We start from the raw sequence: 22,936 nt of genomic DNA, 5'->3' as shown, positions 1-22,936 counted from the left end.
ATCCTCTTTCAAGAATGATCTCGCGATGGGAGAGAAGCGAGATTGCTCGGCCGCTTTAATAGCATCTTGAACGTTCTCGCCATAGACATAAGGATACCTACAAAGACCCACGATAAGATATAAAAAAATAAGGCAGAAAGAGAAAAAAATGATACAAAAAATTTCGCCCATGTACTTTAATTTTAATATAGATAATTATTTTCGATTGAGATAATAATTTATAGAACACATTAGAATATTATCCATCAGTCTTCTTAAAGATGATTAATATTTATAGAATATGTAGATTAAAATATTATCTGTTGAAAATGGCAAAAATTGCTATAAAATGTGATACTGATAATTAAATTCTCCACATATGACTGACTGTATCTTTCTCTGTCTACTCTTCAAATTTATTCTCTTAAAGTGATGGTTTATATTCCGTCTAGATTTTTTTTTACGTTGTACGATTTTCGTCGAACAATGAAAATCCGTGATTGCAACAAATTGCAAGAAAGTGTTCTTCCCTTTTACCGCAGATTTTATGATTTTTTTACGATTAATGCAACCAAGAGGCCACGATAAAGCGACGCTGTAATTTCTGCAACCGGTATCTTTACAATTTTTCTTCGAAACGGAAGAGATCCGCTAATTAAGAGTAATACTGGTTTGATGTCTCTCGTAAATATTGCGTAATATCTTGCGAAACAAGAATTTCGAATTCTTTCAGCTGAGTGATTCTAAAAGTGGTTCTAAATTCTTACATTGTACGTTTAAGAAAAAGACGCTTTCTTTGCGTCTGCATTTCCTTTTGTATCGCAAGACGGAAAATTAAAGTGCACGAAGAGAATGCAACTCGGATAATTTAATGTTGCTTAAGCAAATCGCTCAACAATCGAGATTTTCATAATCGTAATGGTGACATTACTATGTCCGCGAAAGATAGAGGGTTTGTTCTTTTTATTCATTTAAAAAAAAAATGACAAAGACTGAAAATGGTGATAACTTTGATAGATTTAATGCATAAAAAAATTTACCGTATCTTTATTCTTTTTTTTAAAATATTTCATTAGTTATATTTTAATTATTTAAAATAATTTAAAATTTTATATAATTTGATATATTTTGTTCTTTAATATTTAGAGTATATGTGAAAGTTTTACGAATATTTTTGTTAGTCTTAATTGTTCAATATCATGGTAAAGGACAGAGTAAATAAATTAAAGGCTCCGCGCCGGTAGTTTGTTTTACTGTTAGTCACTCAAGATGGGCTTGCAAACAAAGTGCGTAAAGTCGCAGGGTATCGGAAGGGTGTAGTAACGGGAGGTACACGCTCGGGAAAGACGGAGGCAATCGGCGACGAAGCGAAACCGATGGAAAGGGGAAGGTTTTATCGCGGCAATCAAGGGCAAGGCAACGCACTCCTGCCATTACGCTATGCCATACCACTTCGACAAGTTTATGGCCGCAGGTGTACCGGCTTCTTTACCCCCTTCTCCTTCCTTTTCGAATCCTTTCTACAACGTCCATCTTCCGTCACTTCATCTTATACGACATCTTCTCATAGGAATGATTTTCGGGAACAATGTCTCGATTGACACGTTGAATTTTACTCAAATAATTAAAGACAGTAATGAATGAATGAACCGAATAATGTCTGATTGACAAATATTAATAAATAAAAATAATATAAATAATAACGCAGTTCCCGCTGAATCTCACGATGATATAGCCGAAATTTTCGTGCGGGGTGTACAAAATTCCACGAGGCGAGACATAAAGTAATCCCCTGGTCACATTTATGGAAACACGAAGGCGCTGAGGTCAAGGGTCAAGCGACTTCTACCGGGATGACCTCCCGGAGAAACAACGCGCCTTCTCTTGTGCCCCCGCACATCGCCACGTGAGTACGGTGAACTCTCTCCTGCGTTCGACGCGTGCATACCACGACGTGGACCAAGCATATTCGCCGATGCACACACACACACACACACACACATACATACACGTCAAACGCGCAAACATGTCGATCGTCGCTCGCGGTTTGCGGTTTTGAGATGCAAGAGAAGTTCGGTGAGAATACAAGAGCGATCGAAAAACTACTGTATGTGCAACATTTTACCGTGAAATTTTTATCATAACGGACTTTTTTTTAAAGAAATAGTATATTACTGTATTTTATTTTAAAATTACTCTATTATTGCATACGTTACTTACTCCAAGAAATCATGTTATTTTTTTAGCATAAATTTCCTTATTAAAATTATACAAAATAATAAAATATTGTAACTATAGTAAAAAAATATATGTACTAAATTTAAAATAAATTTTTTTATTAAAAAGTACATTTATAAACACAAGCTATATATTACTGAAAAAAATCAAGAATGCTGTTATATTATTTCATTAATTATTCAATTATAAGATGAAGATAAAAATGATAGAGCAACAAAAGAAATGATAGATCAACAAAATATAACGTAAACAAATTAACGTAAAAAAATTATTTATTATAACATAAAAGAAATAAAATTAAAAATTGCAAATTTTTAAAACAATTATACGCGAAATGATCTTATATTAATTTTTTCATTAAATTATTCGACTGAGATATTGTCCTCTAATATATTTACAAAAGTATCTCGATAATATTATAACTAATATATAAAAAAAATTTCATGATTTCTAGAAGAAGGAATGCAATAATGAGATGCAATAAATGAAGATACAATTTAACGAAAGTACGATTTGTAAGGAAATAAAAAGCTGAAGAAATGAAATCAGAAAGATGCCTCTTTATATATGTATACATGGAAAGCGGAAGAAACTAGAAACTTGCTTTACGAATAGCAATCAACCTGAACAGATCTCGCCTCGTTTCAACATAAATAACACTGAATTATATCATATCAGATCTAATTAAAAACGATTATATACACACACTCGCAAAACTGGTTCCACCTCCGCTTACGATGTCACCGAACTTCCATCATAAGCATTCATAAAATCAATTCTGTATATCTGTAAATTGTGTCACTCCCATCAGAGAAAAATAGTTGACTATTTACAAAAACTCTCAAAATATATTCAAATAAATTATATCATTCTGTAAAACAGAAAAGACGAGTTTTCGAAAGACTTATTGTTAGAAACAGACAGTGACGATCGATAAGACTCGTAGAAAATAGAGCTACTACAAAGGCAATTGTACGAAGTCTTAAGGAAAGTTGTGACCCCACAGGAATGATTCGATCCATCCACGTGATGATCAAACGTGCGTGCATACGCAATCCTCGTAAGGTAGGTATATTTAATAAGGGGCTGAATAGAGAGAGAGAGAGATCGTGCGGCGAGGATAGGAGAATCGAGAAGAACCTGATATGGTAATGGTAAAATATGAAGAGTACGAGAGAGGGTTGCGCTGCGAGAGTAGATGGTATCGAGAATAGAAGAGGAAATATAAGGACCAATGGAAAAAGAAAAGAGAGAGAGATAGAAAGAGAGAGAGTGAATAAGAGGAGGAATATGCTGGCGCGCGACGGTTTTACGAGCGACTCGATGATTCTTCGCGGTCTCGGGGTCTCGACGGGGCCCGGTGGGGCCCAGTCGGGGCCCGCACGAGGCTGCTTCCATCGAGCCACAACGCGGTCGCCTTCTACGGGGTGCGGTCCCTTTCCTATGGAGATCGCTCCCTCCTCTCCATCGCATTATCGATCCGAACCCCATTGTTTTCGAACAGGAATCTTGCGCATCTGCTTTGTCAACCGAACGCCATACGAATTTCAGAACAAATTCAATCGGTCAGCGTGCAGAGTTAAAAAAAATTAAAAACCAAGAGTTTAATTAATCGAAATTCATTTTTAAATAAAAACAATTCCGCGAGTATTTTGAAAAAAAAAATACAGAATGTCTAAATTGCTATCAAAAACGAAATAAATTGGAAAAAATAGCGCGTCGCGTAGTTTGAAAAATATTATATCCGTTTTTTCTTATTATCGAATATTTCTTTTATATCTTATATTCTTTAGGCAATTATAATATGAATATATACATAATGTATAAAACGATATATATAATGCTATGGACTTCATTTAGCACAATCTTCCAATATGCATGCAAATGCAACTCTGCAAATACGATCGATATTGCGATTTAACGAACGATATGAATTAATCCAGATTTATAGCGCAAAATAGCGAACCGCACCCGATTATTTCCAGTGGCAGTTTCCAGCTCGGTTTACATTCGCGTGGGTGTGAATTTATCGTTCCACTGGAGATGCAGACAAAAGGGACTTTAATCCTCTCTTTCTCTCTCTCTCATCTGGGTGAGGAAGAGTTGTCTACTACGACGAAAGTACCTCGTAGAGATCCAGCTCCCGCATGTATATAGAGTTAACGGATTATTTTACTTTATGGTTACGTGCAAGATTTTGTGTTATTATGTGTTATTATCTCGAAAAATAATCTCAAGCTAAATAAAATGATACATATTTATATATTTTTCTTAAACAATTTTTATAAAATCAAATGTTTAGCGACGTATAATATAGTAGAGAGAAATATTCGCTTTTACAAAGAGTCCAAGCTAGAACTGTTCTTTATTCCAGTCTTTAAAGAAAGCAAAATTGCAGCACGTTCTTTCTTACATCAGAGATGATACAGGTGATACAAAACGGTACGAGCGTCGCACAGTTATGCCAACTGTCTCATAATATGGGTATACTAAATGATACATTAAGATAATGCACAACTGATAGAACGTTAATTTGATTTTCTAATATTTAATTTTTTTTTAATTTTTACATTTAACACAATTGCGTCTTATATTTCACAAGTGGTCTCGCATAGGAGGGATATAATACATTATGCAGTCGTGTATATACTCGTCCTGATTTCGGAGCAATTCCCTACAGATTCGTACCGTATCTCTTGCGACAATATCGAGACCCCAATGAGCGAATAACAGAATCGAAAGGGGTTCCGTGGCACATCTGTGCGATTTGACGAAATCGTGGGAAAGTAACTATGTATATGCACGAGAAACAAGTTATGAGATGCAAAATAAATGCTGATAATATATTTTGTTAACTTGTTACTACGTAACTGTGTTCATATACCTCATATATATTCCTGTAACATAATAGCGTATAAATTTCTGCGCAAATAAAGACTCGCAATAATTTCCGAACAATATCCCCTCGAGCGTATGAAAAATAAGTTATACGAATATATGATGTAACATACGCGTTCTTTCAGATTTCTCATTTATGCAAATAGAGACCGATCTTTATTTTGATAAGAAGACATTTCCAGGCAGCAAGAAATCGTTGTTTCATAATTATTACGAAAATTTCGCTAACATTTTCTCAGCAAAAGTTTTATATATAATTCCTGAATATATTCCAAGGTCCGAATGCGATAGAGAGACAATAGCTGCAACTGGAAGTCACGTTTCCGTCTAGAGCGGCGGCTTGGACTCATTATTTATCGTGTCCCTTTTCCAGTCTCGGAGAGCTTATGAGAATGAGACGCCAACGGTATACTTATATCTCTGCGGCTACGAGCAGCCATGAACGCAAAAACGACTGGTATCTGTCACTGTCCCGAGGAATTGTGAGCCGGCCACGTCCAGCTTAAGATCAGTGTCTCCACATTTCTTGGAAGCTCCCGTTTCCCTTCTTTTGTTTAGAAGACCGATTTGTTTCGAGATCAGTGAAGATGTTGTTCTTTTTTTTTTATTTTACATAATTAAAATATTCTATAAGTAGCGAGAATTCGCAAAGAAAATAATCTTGGATTTCGATATATTAATTAAATTAGATAAACTTAATTAAAAATTAATTTGTAATTAATATTTATTTAATTTTTAATCAATCAATAATATTATTATAAGGATCAAGTGGAATATTAATAAAGATTGTTCAGATTTATATTAAATTTTTTATAGCAGAAAATAAATTTAAAAAACCGCAGATAGAAATATATTATTACGAAATTGTGTAATTATTCGGCGGGATCTTTCGTCGATTTAGCGGCCACGAAGGAGACCATAAGTGATGGAAAAAGCTAATTACGATGTCATGCTTTACGTCGCCTTATTAGCTTCGCGCCTAAGTTTCTACGTATCTAAACCACCTACGGAGTCAAGTTGAAGATCCGGAAGAACGATGAGCGAGAGAATGGAGCGACGACACGCCGGATTGTGCGATGAAATAGACCCGGACTTGAGAACCGTGGACAATGCACGAGAATGAAGGTAACACACGAAGAGACGTTACATCGCGAGGACACTTGTTAGACGTCGTCGTACGCGCCTGCTTTGTGCTCGAGCGTTCGCGGACTATTAATTACGCAAACGTCGGCGCCGAAGGAGAGACAGAGATAGATAGAAAGGGAACGCAGTTTTTGTCGGATTAGAAGAGAACACGGAGAAATATATTCAGGAAAGAGATATTAATAATGCTCTCACATAAAGAGCCGCCGAAACGCGTTGAGAAACGCGAACGTCGCGTCGCCTGAATGGCGGACTCGCGAGATTTAATTAAGTGTTAAGCCCTGCTCGAGACTAATAAAGAACAAAGTAACAGAGAAGTCGATAAATCTTCCCTCTTTTCTTCTTCAAGAGTGGGGCGTGTATGGATTTCAATCGTCTCTGAACGTATCTGAGAGACATTTCTACGAATGAAGTAGTGTGGGTGGCAAGAGAGAGGGACGGGAGGGAGAGGAACACGCACGTATCTTGGCGTTAAAATTCGTGTACCGTTGTGCGAATACTAGATACAACCATGACACGTGGGAACGAGAGGCGCGAGTTATCGCGCACCGATGTAATAATTATCAGCGGATCGATCGAGACGCGTGACGGAAAACTCCGATTATATATTCTCGCGTTTCCGGGTGAAGTACCGCTTTCGCGTATTCGGCGAGTACACGAGAAAGAAGAATGTACACACGTTTCATTTATATCGAACATTTTGTCGGTTAATAATGGGGTATTAGAAATTATCGATGAATATGTTGAAGAATTTAATTGGAAGATAATTGTATTGTGTCTTCTGACATTTCAAATATCAATATTTCCATTAATACAATTTTGAAAATCAGAATAAATATATTATAATGCAATTTGTTAGAATTCGCCTACGAAAATAGATTGCTAAAATTTTTTAATTTGAAGAGAAATATTTAGTGAATATTTCCTAGTTTATACCTAATAGATCAATTTTAAAAAATCAACAATTTGTTTTCAAAATTATTTAATGCATACTTTTATGAAATATAAATGAATAAATCTCTTGTGAAATGGAATATTTAGAATATATTAATATTAAAATAAATTAAATAAATTTAAAAAACTAACAATTAAGAATTATATATATTTAATTTTTATATTCATATTTAATTTTAATTAATAAAAAAACTCTAAATGCGCATACAGTTATAAAGTAAATTCGATAATTTTACAATGCTTAACTTTAACATATCCTATCTTCTTTTGACATATACATGTATATGTATATATATATATATATATATATATATATATATATGCGCTTACTGTAAACCAGTTACAGAAATTACACGGGCACCATAATGACGAACGAACGAATGTACTCGATCTTCCGATATTGATCGCGGTAAAATAGATCGGATCGATTCGACTGTGCGCGAGTATAGGATACTTGTTTGATTTTAATTAAGCAGAAGCTCGTATTGGTTCCGTTACAAGTACTAGAAGAAACAAGATGAGTCGTTTAGAAGAAGTAAAATGCTGACTTTTAATTGATAAAGGAAGCTCGTAAACATTTTTCATGCTTATGGCATATGAATAGCCTTTCATGTCAAAGTCATTAACCTGAGATAGTTAAATATCTTCTTATTTGTGTGTTCTATAGGGGGTTGTACTAAAAACATTACATTGCATTTCATGTTTTCGTTTCAAATTATTAAGTTATTCAGACTTTTATTTGTCTATATTATACCTATAATATCGTATAATGATTTTAATAACGTCAAACTTCAAATCTTTTTTTTTTACATAATCATCAAAAATAAAAAAATTAATAAAATAGGAAAATAAGAAAATTAATTTGTAACTATTATTGCACTATTTAATTTATTGGACAAAATATAAAAGCCAATAAACTGAAAATATCCAAACATAAGAATTTACATTATATGCTTCATTTAAAATGAAATATAGAGTATAGAGTATAAACATAGGGATAGGAGTGTAATGTAACGTAAGAGTATAAATATTTGAAGTGCGAAAAAATAAAGTCATCGAATATAATCTTTTGTCGCAAGAAGGCAAGAAGGGGATCAACAAATTAATCGGTGTGAGAGCATCGATGGGGAAACGCGCCGTCTCTCACGAGACTATTCAATCTCTCGCCGACAAAGAGAGTACACAACTTGGACCATAAATTCGAGTTTCTTGCCGATCGTCGCGCAACATAGAGATATAAAACCGACGATTTAATTCCTCCGCAAGAAACTTCACCGAGCGTCGCGGTCGATCAATCGACAAGACTTCTCTCATCTTTCCGATTCGAGCATTCTGTATCTCTGTATGAATGTAACGATGAAACCGAGAAAGATACACGAAGGGAAATGGCAGTTAGTTCGGTCTGGATTTAGAAAACGAATGTTGTAAAAGAGTGAGCCGAGGTATCTCTCCCTTTTACTTAATCTTTCATTCGAATCGTCTTTCCTTCCTCTCTCGATCGATTTAATCTTCGTGTGGTTAATCGTTTAACTGACGCTCGATAGAGCAGTTTCTAATTAGTGGAATCGAAGGGAAGAGGCGTGATCGGATCGTTCGACGCGAGGGAAATTCTTGACTAGTCAGGACTAGATCCTTAGAGAGGAGATGCGCGACCTAAGATGAAGCGAAAGAAGAGAGTGAGCTCGTGCTTGGCACGAAGTGGCAACAGGCAGCCGAGGATGCTGCAAATTGAACCATTACACTTGCACGAGCAAATCATTTCGAACGAGAAAGTTACGATGAATTTTATCTCGATAATATCTGTCTCGCGAAATACACGAGTAAAAAACAAAAGTAAAGACATCCGCACATAGAAATTATGACATCCAAGCACTATTATATCCGTAAGAAAAACAAATGACAGAACATATGATTATATGGATGCATTTAATGTGTATCAATAAAAATAATTTTTCAAAGGAGGGAGAGAGAGATAAGTTTTTAAATATGCAAGATAATTTTATAATTATCTTATATGATTAGATTTCTTTGTACATTTTTGGACATCTTTGTTTTTTTAAAACTTTGTTATTTAACATATTATTTTTATATTAAACATAATATTTATTAAACATATTGTTTATTAGGCTTTGCATATCGCTGTTTTGATTATATAGAAAAAAAATATTTTTTTATCTAAAAAAAAGAAAAATAAGAGAGAGAGAAAGAGAGAGAAAAAAAGAGAGATTTCAGATATGCAAGATAATTATATAATTATCTTATATAATTAGATATAAATATAATTATCTTGCATATCTGAAAACTCATCTCTCTCTTTGTCTCTCTTTTTCTCTTTCATCTTTCTCTTTTTTTTTAAATAAAAAATATTTTTTTAAATATTGGATGATGCAAAAGTTCGTGCCCGATTTGAAGTTATTAATCCATCTATGCAAATCGGGCACGAACTTTTGCAATCATCTAATAATTTTGTAAAAAATAACTAATGTACAAAGCCTAATAAAAAAATCTTTAATAAATTTAATAAATATTATGTTTAATAAATACCATGTTTAAATGTCCAAAGATGTCTACTAAACATTAGTGCGGGTAATTAATCGGGCGCGACTGTGACAAATAAGATCGATATATTGAGAGGAACGCGAGTGGAGGAAAATGAGGAAAATTTACGAGGTAAAATACTGGGACGAGTATCTAGAAGAGACTTTTCGATCGCGAGGAGGTTGAGCGACTGGCAGAATCCGGAATAGTTACGACCGGGAAGGATCTTTGACTAACGATCGTCGACACCGTGAGGGGGGCACGCCTTCTTCGAGTTTCGATCCCGACGCGACTTATTGGAGTGTCATGGAGCAGGAAGAGCGTATGCCTTCTTGCGGAAGGTGTCGGTCGCCTTGAACGGAGAAGGCGATAATGACGGGCGGTTCTATTTACGCCAACCTTGTTCGAGGCCATAGGAAAAAGGATGATCGAAATAAAAGTCACGGTGTGCGTGTTTAGTTATATACGCAGGTCTCTTCGAAGATTACGCCTCTCGGCCGAGGGCTTCTTAAACGCGGATGCCTATGTCGAGACTAGAAGGCATAACGTTAATAATATAATGTAAAATATACACGCGTGAGCAAAGTTATATAAAATAAGTTCAATTTCCTCCCTCCCCCCCCAACTATCTTATTCGCCAAGAATGCTCGATTTATAGATGCTATTTATAAATCAAGAAAGATTCGATTAAACGAACTTTCTGGGAATTTAATATAGACAATATCGATGTCTCTAAATCAGGTGACTTTTTCGTTATTGACTTTTGTAATTGTGCGTTATGTTTTATATTTATATAGAAAAATATTGAATCGTAAGTGCAAATTCTAGATGTGCGTATACGGAGAGAGCAATTTACGAATATTTGATTAAAATATTTATACGTCTACATGAATATAAAAGATCCAAACTGCCAATCTATATACATAGTCGGAAAAAAAATAAAATCAACAACGTATGCAATTTAAAAAAATTACACATTTTATACTCTAACGTAATATCGCATATATGTACCTCTTATAACAACTTTGTAATAGCATAAAATAATACCAGGAAGTGTGTAACGATCAGTAACGAAGAACCACCTGCGAAAAAGGCAGAATTCGCTCGCGTTTCTTTAACGGGAGAAGGTGCGCCAGTAAGGTGGACGGAAGAGAAGAGGGAAAGGGAAAAGACAGGGGGGCAGACGAAGAGTAGAAGGTGGGGTCGCCATGGTCGTGGTCCGCCTGGGAAAAAGAGGACCACGCATTGTGATCCGGGGAGCGAGGCCACGCTAGGCTGACCCTAGGCTTCGCATTAAACCATCCACCGTATATACACACACGTACGTAAATGGCCGGTGCCGGACACCCCTGGCAGAAGTAGGTATTGTATACCTATTGCACCGAATAATCACTGCCCTGCTCGTACGAAGAGGCTCTCTTGTCTTTTTCTCTCTTATTTTTGGAATAAACAGAGTGGAACGCGCGCGACAATTTCCGAAAAGCTTCCGAAATCCCGCGGCGAATTATCAGGATATGTCGTATTTAATTAGCCAGCATGCAAAGAAGATTTTTGTTCCCACCCAAAATGTTGCAGGTCGCGAGAATCAACTTCGTCGCTTCGTGAGAAAGGTTTATCGAAATGATTTTCACGGAAATCGCGAAATTTTGACAGAGAACGATGGTTGTTATTTATCTCGTGCTCCGGAAGCGAGAGACAAAGAAGGGAGGAGAGATCATTAAATTATACTTCTTCATATATGTATAACTGTGTAATTCCACAGAATCGCAATTCTTGAATTCTTTAAACTCCACAATAGTGGAAATCTCCGAGATTCTTTGCTATTTATTTATTTTCGTTAACCTTGACGAGACGACAGTCATGTGACGAAAGAGCGCGATGAGGCCGAAAAAAAAGAGCGAAATATATACGCGAGGAGAGATCGTACGTGTTGATATGAAAAAAAGTTTCATCTTTCACTTGGGATTGGGAGGATACGGCGAAATGATTTTACGGCGCGATAGGAAGAGAAAAAAAAAAGTTTACTCACCTTCGGGACACTGGCACGTGTAGCCGAGCTCGCCCAGCTGATGACACGAGCCTCCGTTTTCACATGGTGACGGATCGCAGGGGATATAGTCGCTCTCGCAATTTTGTCCGGTGTACCCGCTCGAGCACATGCATCTGCAAATAAAAAATTACATATTGAAAATAAAGGGAGTCAATATCATAATTAAATTTAAAAAAATATATTTTTTTAATATTATACATATATATTAAATATTCAAAGTTTTATATAATCTATGAACCCTGAAAATCATGGTAAATTCTAAGAGAAAATTCTCTCAGTGTATTATTTAAATTATAATTTTTATATTATTATATAAAAATTAAATTAGAAACTAGAAGAATTTAAATTAAAAAGTCTGTAAATAAGTAACTATATTTTCTTTATTAAATAATTAATTCCTTATAAATAATTAATGCGTGAATAAGCAATCATGCAATATGTGGGCGGTATCGATTTTTTATATGATACGATAGAAATCTGTAAGGTGATCCACAGCAGCGAAAACATAAAACAATTCCATCGATTTGACGTCGATATCGATGACAATAATCCAAAGAATATGATACCACCTAAGTAATCACGCCATTCATTTCGATCGATACTTATATTTCAAACGAAGCAATATGTAAATTTATAAAGTTACGCAAGAGTTGAATGAAATTTTGTTAAATATATAAAATGCCAAGTAAATATTTCTTTAAGTAAGTTGAAGATTGTCGCGCATCTTTTTGGAGAAATTTTTATTCAAAAAGCTTGATATATAATAATAATCATATAATTAATAATTAATTTTATTCTCAAAATTATTACCCTTTTCAAAAAATTTTTTCACAATTTATAAATGTCATTTATAAACTTTTAACATAACATTTACACGCCACATGTAATACTCGCTCATGTAAAAATCAATATTTCCCGTTCATTAACTATTATTGATAAAACTAATATATTTTGTCTTTAAACTTTATCTTTAAAGAGATTTCTTATCAAGTATTTACTATTTAAATATATTTCAGTCTTCGTTTTTAAAGTTTCTCTTAAAACGGTGATAAATATTACGTTCGACTCAATATTATCAACCTTCTGATCGATCAAAATTACAAAGCATGCTTTTATAATATTTTATCTCGCTTTACACGTGCGAGGACGATGACATAAGAGCGTAAAAATTCTTCTCTACTCTTTCGCAAACGCACCTTGAGCCGGCGACGAATAATAGTAGCAGAAGCAGGCGCGTGAGATTCATTTTTGCTTGTAATCGATGCCCACGAAAGGTCGCAGCAGTGAAACGTAATCCTCATATTTTCACGAAGAGGCCTGATGCGCGAATGTTCACTCCATTTCCCGAGAACAAGAAATTAACCTCTCGCTCCACGAAACGATCGAGCAAATTCGCGGTACAACGACACTTTATATCTTTCCTTTTTACACGATTTTTATACATTAACTCTTCGCACACAGTTCACTATCGCACTGCCTTCGAAGAAAACACACACGAGAGCGTAATCCAACTCGGAGAAATAATTGCAACATGAATAGAAAAAAATCAGAATAAATATTCATAAAATACAATTATTCGATATAAACACGAATATCGATCATCACACTGTGTTAATCACTATAATCCAATTTAGGAGAACCGATACTAATATGTGAGATATCTCACTTCCGATTAATACGCACGTCCTAATTAACCTCGGAGATTATCACCGCGATGACTCGGAGGCGCCAAAACTCTCCCGTTTTTCGCGGCACGACGCCAGAAAATTATTCGCCATTCTTCTTTCCATCGTTCACACGCTTTTTATATTATTTTTCCAGTCCTTGCAACACAACTGTATATAAACGTTTTAATTTTTCCTTTCCAAACGCAGCCCGGGCTTCGTCAAGTATCGACAGGTTAGAGTGAACTCATCCGCTCTGAAGTTGGCTCTTTGCGGATTCTTCGCGAAACACGACCATTTTGCGACGCACGGAATAAACGGTTTTTCTTTTCCGTCCTCGTGAGAATATCCGGCACTTTCCGCACGTTTCCGTTTATTCGCGTTTTCCGTCTTCCTCCAACCGTGTTCGAGTTTTTGCAGGATGCAACGTTTTTGCAGGATGCAACGCCTAGGATATATTGGCCGTCTTTCGCGCGTTTAAACTCGCGGAGCAAATCACCGGTATCGTATTGTCGCAGTTTTCGACAGCCGACGCGCGAGGCGTGTTTATGCCACTTTTAAAAGATATAAAATCACTCTCCACTCGGTTTATCGCGCGATTACTTGCAAACGATGGAAAAATTAAACGCGAAAGAGAGGTCGAAGGCGGAGACGCGCGCGCGAACACGACGTCCTCTCGAGCGGCTGGCGACTGACTAACCTTACCTTCCGCCGTGGACCGCTCAGGGGGCGCCAGTTTTGCGCGCGAGCGAATTCCCCCTTTTCCCGCCCTTGCATACGCGCGCTCGGACTCGCTCCCCCATTGTCGCCGAGTGCTTTCTCTTTCTCATTACCGCTGCATTTTTCCCCCCATTCTTTACCCCTACTCATTCGAAGGTTCCCTTCCCGCCCTAACTCGTTGCTTTCCGATCGAGATGTTATCTTCTCTCTCGCCGCTCTAGGGCAGCATCTTTGCACAAGAGCATCTCTCATCTCTATTGCATTCTGCCACCTGAGAAGACGACCGACTATTCCCTTTGACATAACCTGAGGTTTGTTTACTGTAATTTTTATTTTTATAATTATATATGATGCAATTTGTAATTATATAATGCAATTTTAATTTTTAATTTTCTTTAATTCAAATATTTATAAAAATGTTAATATAATATAATTCTTTTTTCATATATATACAAAATAATTGATCTTTAAATATAAATGTAGAGAAATTTCTATAAAAATTCTCTTTCTAAATAAGTAAATCTGCACTGAGAGAATTTTCTCTTAGAATTTAGCTGAAAATCATGGTAATCGTTTATTTATTAAAATTTAATTTTAAATTTATAATTTATCATAAATAAAGAATGTGTGTAAAATGTGAATTAAATACAAAATGCAATTATTCATTGTAGTATCATAAAAGCCACACAGAGAGAATTTTCTCTTAAAATTTACTCTGAAAATCATGGTAATTGTGGGACAATATGGTATGTGGTATGGAAAGAATTTTATGAGAATTTCTCTGATTAATATTTATCACAATAAAAATAATATTATCTATCACAATAAAATATAAAACATGTTTGATTAATTTTAATTTTAAACTGCATGGTAAAATCGTCCATACCATATTGTCCCACAATTACCATGATTTTTAGAGTAAATTCTAAGAGAAAATTCTCTGTGTGGATTTTATGGTACTACAATGTATAATTGCATTTTGTATTTAATTCACATTCTACACACATTTTTTATTTATGATAAATTATAAATTTAAAATTAAATCAAAATATTTCCATGTTTTTCTTAGCATGAGCAAAATATAATATTTGAATTATTAAATTCCTCGAATATATGTACGTAACTTTGTCGAACAATACTAATCTTAATCCCTTGATCGGACATATTTTACTCGAGTCAATACCTTAATCGCTATTTTCGTGTCCGGAACACGTCCCGTTTGCACGGCGGCAATGTAAATATGTATAAAACCGCGAAATGACGGACCTGTTTGAGACCTAGTGCATATTTGGGGAGGACCAAGTCGCGTCGAAAGTAAAAACAATGACTTGCACGAAAGTATTTACACGGCATGCACCCCCAAAATTTTCGAAATGGTGTCAATAAGACCAGAAAATTTCAAACAAAAACGCACTTTCAGTGATCAGGTTCGATACGAAAGATCTTTCAATTTTTTTTAACAAGCTGTCGCAGACACAAGTATAGCAAGAAAACACAAATATATATTTTATACATGTATACTAAAACAACACAAGCGTGCGCTACGCGCACACCATTCCTTGATTTTATATAAAAAATGATATTTTTGTATGAAGTTTGTTTGACAGAAATCAGCTGATAATGCTTTATTCAGCTGATTTCTGTCAAAAAATGTTAATAAAGCGTTAATTTGCTAATTAAATTTTAAAATAATAATGTTATAAAATTGTAAATAGTAATATGTTGTAAATAATATGATATAATGCATTATCTGCGATTAATATTTTTTGACAGCAATCAGCTGATAACTGTCAAAAATATTAATCGAGTTTAGAGAATTGACATATTATTTAAAACATATTATTTTAATTTTTATAACATATTATTTTAAAAATTAATTAGCAAATTAACTCTTTAACCAGCTGATTTCTGTCAAAAAATATCAATAAGGTATTAATTTGTAAATTAAATTTTAAAATAAAAATATGTTATAAAAACTAAAATAATATGTTATAATTTCTTAAACTTGATTAGTATTTTTGACAGTTATCAGCTGATTTCTGTCAAGAAATATTAATCGCAGATAAAGCATTATATATTATTTACAACATGATACTATTTTAAATTTTATAACCTATTATTATTTTAAAATTTAATTGGCAAATTAATGCTTTATTAATACTTTTTGACAGAAATAATATATTTATATATTAATATTTTTAAAAAGTATTTGAAAAACTACAGATGCAATATTTTTTATATTTTAGAATTAATATTTCATTGTTCAAATCTCGAAATATTCAATCCTTATCGATCGATTATTTAGGATATATTAAATTCGACAAAGATGACCGACTTTAAAGTTTAATTTTCACTTGTTTACCCACATTATGCGGAGGATAATGGTCTATATACGGGCAGAAAGAAGGACGATGCCCAGCGGGACGTGTTTTCCAAGTGCCGGGGGATGATCTACATTTTCCCTGCGGGATACTCGCTCGGTCGTCGATGACCCTACTACCTCTTCTTGATATCCTGAGGTTCGAAGCCGCCCTACACGTTACGGCACCCAATAAATCTCCCTTGCCTAATCCATTATTCCGCGTGACTGACCGCGAATGATTCTCGATACATTCGATTTTCGAAAGGCTCGATCGCACATAGATTATCATTCTCTCGCTCTCTCTTTCTCGCTCGTAGCTATAATGATGATAGAACACTCTCAATGGTTCGGCAACAATGTTAGATTCGTTCTACTTGCATTATAGGAAACAAGATTGCTCGCAAGAACGAACAATGCAGGTACTAGAGTTGTGTACTCGAGAGTACATCTTATTTCGTCATCATGTTCCACATTGAAAAGAGAATCTGAACTTTTCTCCGTGCTTGACTTTGACTTGAATTTTTAATTATCTAATTTTATATTTATAAATAATTTATTCTAAATTATTTATAAATTAGATTTTTATTTTTTTATATCTTATAAAACCTATTTAAAAAAATAATTTTTCGGAAATTATAGAATTTTTAAAAAATATTTACTTAATAAAAAATTTAATTGCTGGAAACATTTAGTTCAAAAATTCAAAACTCTAGTGTGCGTATCTACTATTAAAAATTTCTGAACATTGTTTCTGTGTTTCAAACTGAAAAATGCACAAGTATCATGGCATTCTTTAAAATTCCATGATAGAGAAAAAATAATTTGCCAAATACATAACATCAAAACTCAAAATGGTTTCGTATATTCCAAAATATCACGCTAAAAATTCAAATTTAATTTCGACTATAGCAAGCTTTTCCAGACCTTAAAATCTAGCAAATTATTTTTTTTTTTTATCGTGATGGTATATTTTAAAAAATTTCATAGTACTTGCATTCTTAGCATAAAAGACAAGCACAATTTTTTAAATTTTTAATTTATTAATTTTTGTATATACGGATGAGCGAGATTCTAGAACTGAACAAAGTTCTTCCGATTTTATCGTTTTACATGTATATGTAAATATTGCTGAAAAAAATACTGCTACTTAATATATGTATTAACTTTAAATTTTCTTTCCTTTAAATTTCATCAAGATAGAAAGACGAGATAGAAAGTGTCACGTCGCGTTTCGAGTCAAGCCAGATTTTTCCTCCGCAATTAATTAATGATCAGTCGCCTTAATTAATTAGTCATTCGATAAGCATTGAACCCTTAGCGCCAATTAAGACTTCAATGTTCAGGATCGAACCTAGCCGCGACGCTCAGCGCGTTTATGTCGGCACGAAAAGGTTCCGGCTCACGATCGTGCAAGCTTAATGGAGATAATCGATGGAGAAGCCGGACGTATCTCTCTCGATAACTCTAATCGACAAGTATAAACATCTCACGTGATCGAAATAAAAAATCAAAACTGACGCCGCACAGCTACGACTAAAATAAATTTATAATAAATAAAGTGATCCATTCGCTAGAATCATGATATACATATATATAGTAATATTTATAATTTTTATTAACAAAACAATTAACGTCACAATTATCTCACTTAATCTCTTTGTCAATTTTTTAAAATTCAAATAATCTTTATCTCTTTCTCGCGGATTCGTAACCATTTCTCAAGGGTCCAGAAACCTGCAGAATTCGCGCATCGCGATAAAAAGTCGCGTTATTTCTCTTAATGCGCCTTCTCTCTCTCGGCAGGTAGATGAAAAAATGTGAGGGGGCGGGGAGGGACCGGAATTAATCGAAAGTCTCGACGGCGCGGAAATCGCCGGGGCCTTACTCATAGGGTCTTACCAGGTCTATCCGACCCGGTTGGTCATCCTCGACGTTATGTCATTAGCCGCGCCGAAAATTGATACGGGTCCGCCGCCGATTTAATTGACGTCAAATTGGAGCGCGGACGGAAAGAAGATTGGATTCGCGAGAGCGATTGCACTTGTGATGACGAGGAAAGGAAGCGGGGGGAAAAATGAGAGAAGAATGAAGCCTGAGTATCCCCGACTCGAGAGAGATTTTGCTCGTCTTTTACGACACACCATCAAATTTCACGATGAAAGAGAGTATCCTCCGGAATATTAAGTACCCTTTGGTTAATAACATTCCTCCCTCTATATATAGTCGCGTTTGATATGCGATGTTTGATTATGGCTATCTTCGGGAAAGAATTATGGTGTCGCGCGTAACGCGTCGAGTCGTTATTATTCCGGTGGACACCTGCTTCTTTTGTATCTTTTATTGACATTTATTGAATGATTTAAGAAAATAATGAAATGACGATAAATAAGGGTAAACGTTTTTTTTTCCATATTTATATAGTTTTCTTTCTTTATTATTTTACTTGGCCGAAATATTTCTCACGTGCAAAATATATTCTTTCGCATATCTATATATCTTTTGTATAATTTATATAGCCTAACTCAACATTCTCAAATATCAATACGATTATTTAATGATGTATAAGTAAATCAAGTTTTAATCAACAAATGTGCGATATATCTCGATGATTTATGTAACGCCCTCGCTTTCTCCATTGTGCAGAAAACGTAAGAGGGCAAGCAACGTCTGCTGTGACAGCGTAAACACGTTAATAGATGCATTTCAGTTTCCAGAATGAATGATCGAGTCTGTTATCACGATCTATGATATATCCTCCAACCGACGGTTTTGTTTCGGTTGAAGGATCGCGCGTTATTCGCGGTGAAATATAACGGGAAACGCGTGCGGCTTATAAGCATTACATAAATGTTCATGAATGTTGATGGGAATCACGGGACAATGATTTATGTGTTTGTGGTGTAAAACAACAATCCAGAGAAATTTCCCAAAATTTTTCCAAATACAAGAATAGAGTTCGATTAGAATCTGTCCGATGAGAAAACCCGAATAGATATACTATTAAGAATTTAATTTTTATTTAAATTATGGATTTTCATTTTGAAACCGAAACAAATATAAAAATTCACATTATTTTTTTGTAGATTAAATTAAATAAAATCGTATATTTTTATAGACTTGGATAAGAAATCCCATTTTATCAGCTTTAAATTCTCTCAATAGAATAAAAAAATAAAACTATATTAGTTGACCTTTATGTATTTAAATTTCCGTCATAGATTAGATATAAAGATGCAAAGCGCGGCTATTGGTCATAAAACAAAAAATGTCAGTATTTGTTCTTATCATTTTAAAATACGATTTTACATCTACAAAAGATTCAGAATATTTAATTATTTTTTTTAATCCAAAATGTCAATAAAAATTAAATATCGATCAATTGTTAATTGAGCCATTATAAATTATTTCTTTGCAAAGTGTTTTATATATTCTACTCAATTGCAATTTTTAATTGTAATGTTGAATAGAAATCGGAATAGAATTTTTTTGTGAAAATAGAGAAAACAAATGAAATTTACTTGGGTTAAAATCGCATTTCTAAAACATTATATTTCTGTGATTCGAATTTTTACATTTTTTCCCAAATAAAAATGCACAAAAAATTTATAATGTTGAGAAATCTGACTAGATTCTAATTAGGTCTCAGAAATTTTTCTATGCGAGTTTTACGTAAACCGAGCATATAATATTGCGTCAATCTTTTATGTAACATTTATTATTATTGTGCCTATTACGCATTTATGTGTGCATGTCGTGCGTTTTTATCAAAACTTTTTCATTTAATTTCATACACACATACGCTCGTAAGGGTTTACGATCACAGTTTCGCGTTGTTCGATGCGATTATCGCGCTTAATACCTTTCGCGAACAAATTGCTGCAGCGAACTGTCGTAAGAACCGATGCATAAAACAGCGAACCCCTTGAGATCTCGTCGTGGATCAGTGCATCCGCGGTCTTTCGGCCACGAGAATTCTCAATTTGCGTCGATGAATCGCGCGCGCTCGAGAGCAACAATTATTTGCGTATCGTGTGTCCGGCCGGCGAGTGATGTAAACGGATGCAACGTGTGCAAAAATAAGAAGCATAACGCCGGATTAACGCGGCCTAATGGAACGCACACACTCCGACTGCTTTCCCACTGTTGTAATTGTCTGAATTGGTCGAACTCGATAATCGCCGCCTCGCCGACATCGTATTATTACGGCGACGAAATGAAATTTCGCCTCCGTCGAGATCGAATTAATTACATGCACCTATCCGGCAAACGGCGACATGATTAATTTAAAAAAAAACACGTCGAGAAATTTTAACCTGTTTTCTTTATGATTATTATACAGTGTAAATAATTTATTTTTGCAAAGAAGAAATATATCAAATATATAAATATAAATATTTAATATATATATATATATATATATATATAAAACATTTATTCTTACTAAAAAAAAATCTAATTATCTATTTCCTGTCGTGTTATGTAATGTGACACTTAATTATTATATAATTATGTCAAACTTTCTTCATTAAAATTGTGAGAAAAATATTTTCTATATTTTACAAATATTTTTTTAGACATAATAACTTAGAAAATTAGTATTATGCCTAAAAAAATTGTATAATAAATATTAACATACATAATTACGTGCAATATGAAAAGAGTATAGAGCAAGACTTGTTCCTCGAAAGAATTGAGATATCTTCGCGCAGCAATCTCTCTTTCACACGTCTTGATGAACATACATTAGCAACAGAGTACGCCGTATGACAAGATGCCACATGACGGCTCTTGAATCCCCATGTCTATATCGCGAGATACTTTTACTTCTTGCGCAAGCGTTCCGCGCTATTATATCCCGTCGCGAAATGCAATTTGCATTTTCCATCGCGACGACGCGTGCGTGCTTCCGTTTTCACACACTCGAGGTGGAAGTCGACACGGATTGAGTCAGTCCGGCGATTTTCTCGGACCTCGATCAAGCATGATTATCCTATCGATTATCCTATTCAGTTTGCATTATAAATAGTCAACGCACGCGATCGACATGGTGTAACGATAATAGACTCGCAGCAACAATTATCGCTTCGACAATCTCACTCATGAGTCATGATTGTATAATCAAGAATTATTATGCTTTAATAATTCGCGCAAATATTGAATGATATGCGCATACACTGAGAAAAAAATACTGTTGAATCAACAACATTTTTGTAGTTAAATTTTATTTTATTAATTCAATGATATTATTAATCTAATCAAATACGTCCGTATTCAACAACATTTTTGTAGTTAAATTTTATTTTATTAATTCAATGATATTATTAATCTAATCAAATATGTCCGTATTTGATTAGATTAATAATATCATTGAATTAATAAAATAAAATTTAACTACAAAAATGTTGTTGATTCAACAGTATTTTTTTCTCAGTGTACGTTTACCATATTTAATAAAGAGGAAAAGACATTTTTTCATAGATTTCTTTTTTCACAGATATTCTTCTTATTGTATATATTATATATATACAACAATGTGTGAAGCATATTTAGCATTTTTTATTTTCTGCTAGAAAAATATACGTGTTGAAAATTGATGAAAAATTAAATCAGTTTGAAATATTACTGATGAGATATTAACATGTTTTTCTTATTTAAAAAAAAAAATAAAAACATTTCGAAAATTGTCTTCTCCTTTTCAAAAACAAAAACATTTTTAAAAATATTCTAAAATTCTTATTAAAAATGAAAAACTGTGAGAAACTGATTTTTAACTGATAGATAATACTCGTTACGTATGTTTGGAAAATGTAACGATTAACAATTTTCTCATCGTCTATGAATATACATAGAAGAAAATAGAGCGACAAATGATTACACACACAGATGCGAATATATTATTATCAACTTCGAGAAAAATGAAAGAATTTGCCCTTGAAAGCCTGTTTTCTCTTGTTCGATACACTCGGTTGACGACGTTATTACGGTTAATCGGTCGATTCGCTCTTCAACAATATGTGAAACTTATCCTCGATTATTCTGACGTATTTAACAAACCGTAAATGAAGATTTACGTAATTATGTCGATCGATCTCTCAATTCTTTGTGAGACGCGAGGTCGTGAGCAATAATAATAATTCCTCGAATCATTGATATATGAAAAGATCTCTCGTTCATTCGCGAAAATACAATATAAAATATAAATTTATAGAGAAAATAACTCTTTATATAAATATATGGTGATTGGGGCTGGGTCCGTTATTATGCATATTTACCAAATATAATTAATAATTATATAAATAAGAAATTTTATTAAATATATTTCTTTGTAAATATAAATTTTTATAGAATTTATAAAATATAATTCTTCTCATCAATATTACTGAATTTACA

At 34.0% G+C, this 22,936-nt stretch overlaps 1 protein-coding gene across 2 annotated transcripts in view; it reads right to left on the bottom strand.

Moving 5' to 3' along the window:
- N (neurogenic locus Notch protein) overlaps nt 1-22,936 on the bottom strand; it is a 260,129-nt gene that overhangs the window by 127,466 nt on the left and 109,727 nt on the right. Inside the window, exons 1-2 of one of the 2 annotated variants that reach the window (XM_083039315.1) lie at nt 12,997-14,146; nt 11,780-11,913 (exon numbers count right to left, since the gene is read on the bottom strand). In XM_083039315.1, coding sequence (XP_082895441.1) covers nt 11,780-11,913; nt 12,997-13,046 — 184 coding nt within the window. In that variant the 5' untranslated portion in view covers nt 13,047-14,146. Of the gene's footprint in view, nt 1-11,779; nt 11,914-12,996; nt 14,147-22,936 lie in introns of those variants that run through there. The other variant, XM_083039314.1, reaches the window with a different exon arrangement.

Source organism: Prenolepis imparis, unplaced genomic scaffold, assembly GCF_030444845.1.
Source record: "Prenolepis imparis isolate NDT839.2.m4 unplaced genomic scaffold, iyPreImpa1.0 SCAF_5, whole genome shotgun sequence".
Taxonomy (NCBI): domain Eukaryota; kingdom Metazoa; phylum Arthropoda; class Insecta; order Hymenoptera; family Formicidae; genus Prenolepis; species Prenolepis imparis.
Note: the sequence above shows the minus strand (reverse complement) of the source record. Positions and strands in the feature narration are given on the sequence as shown.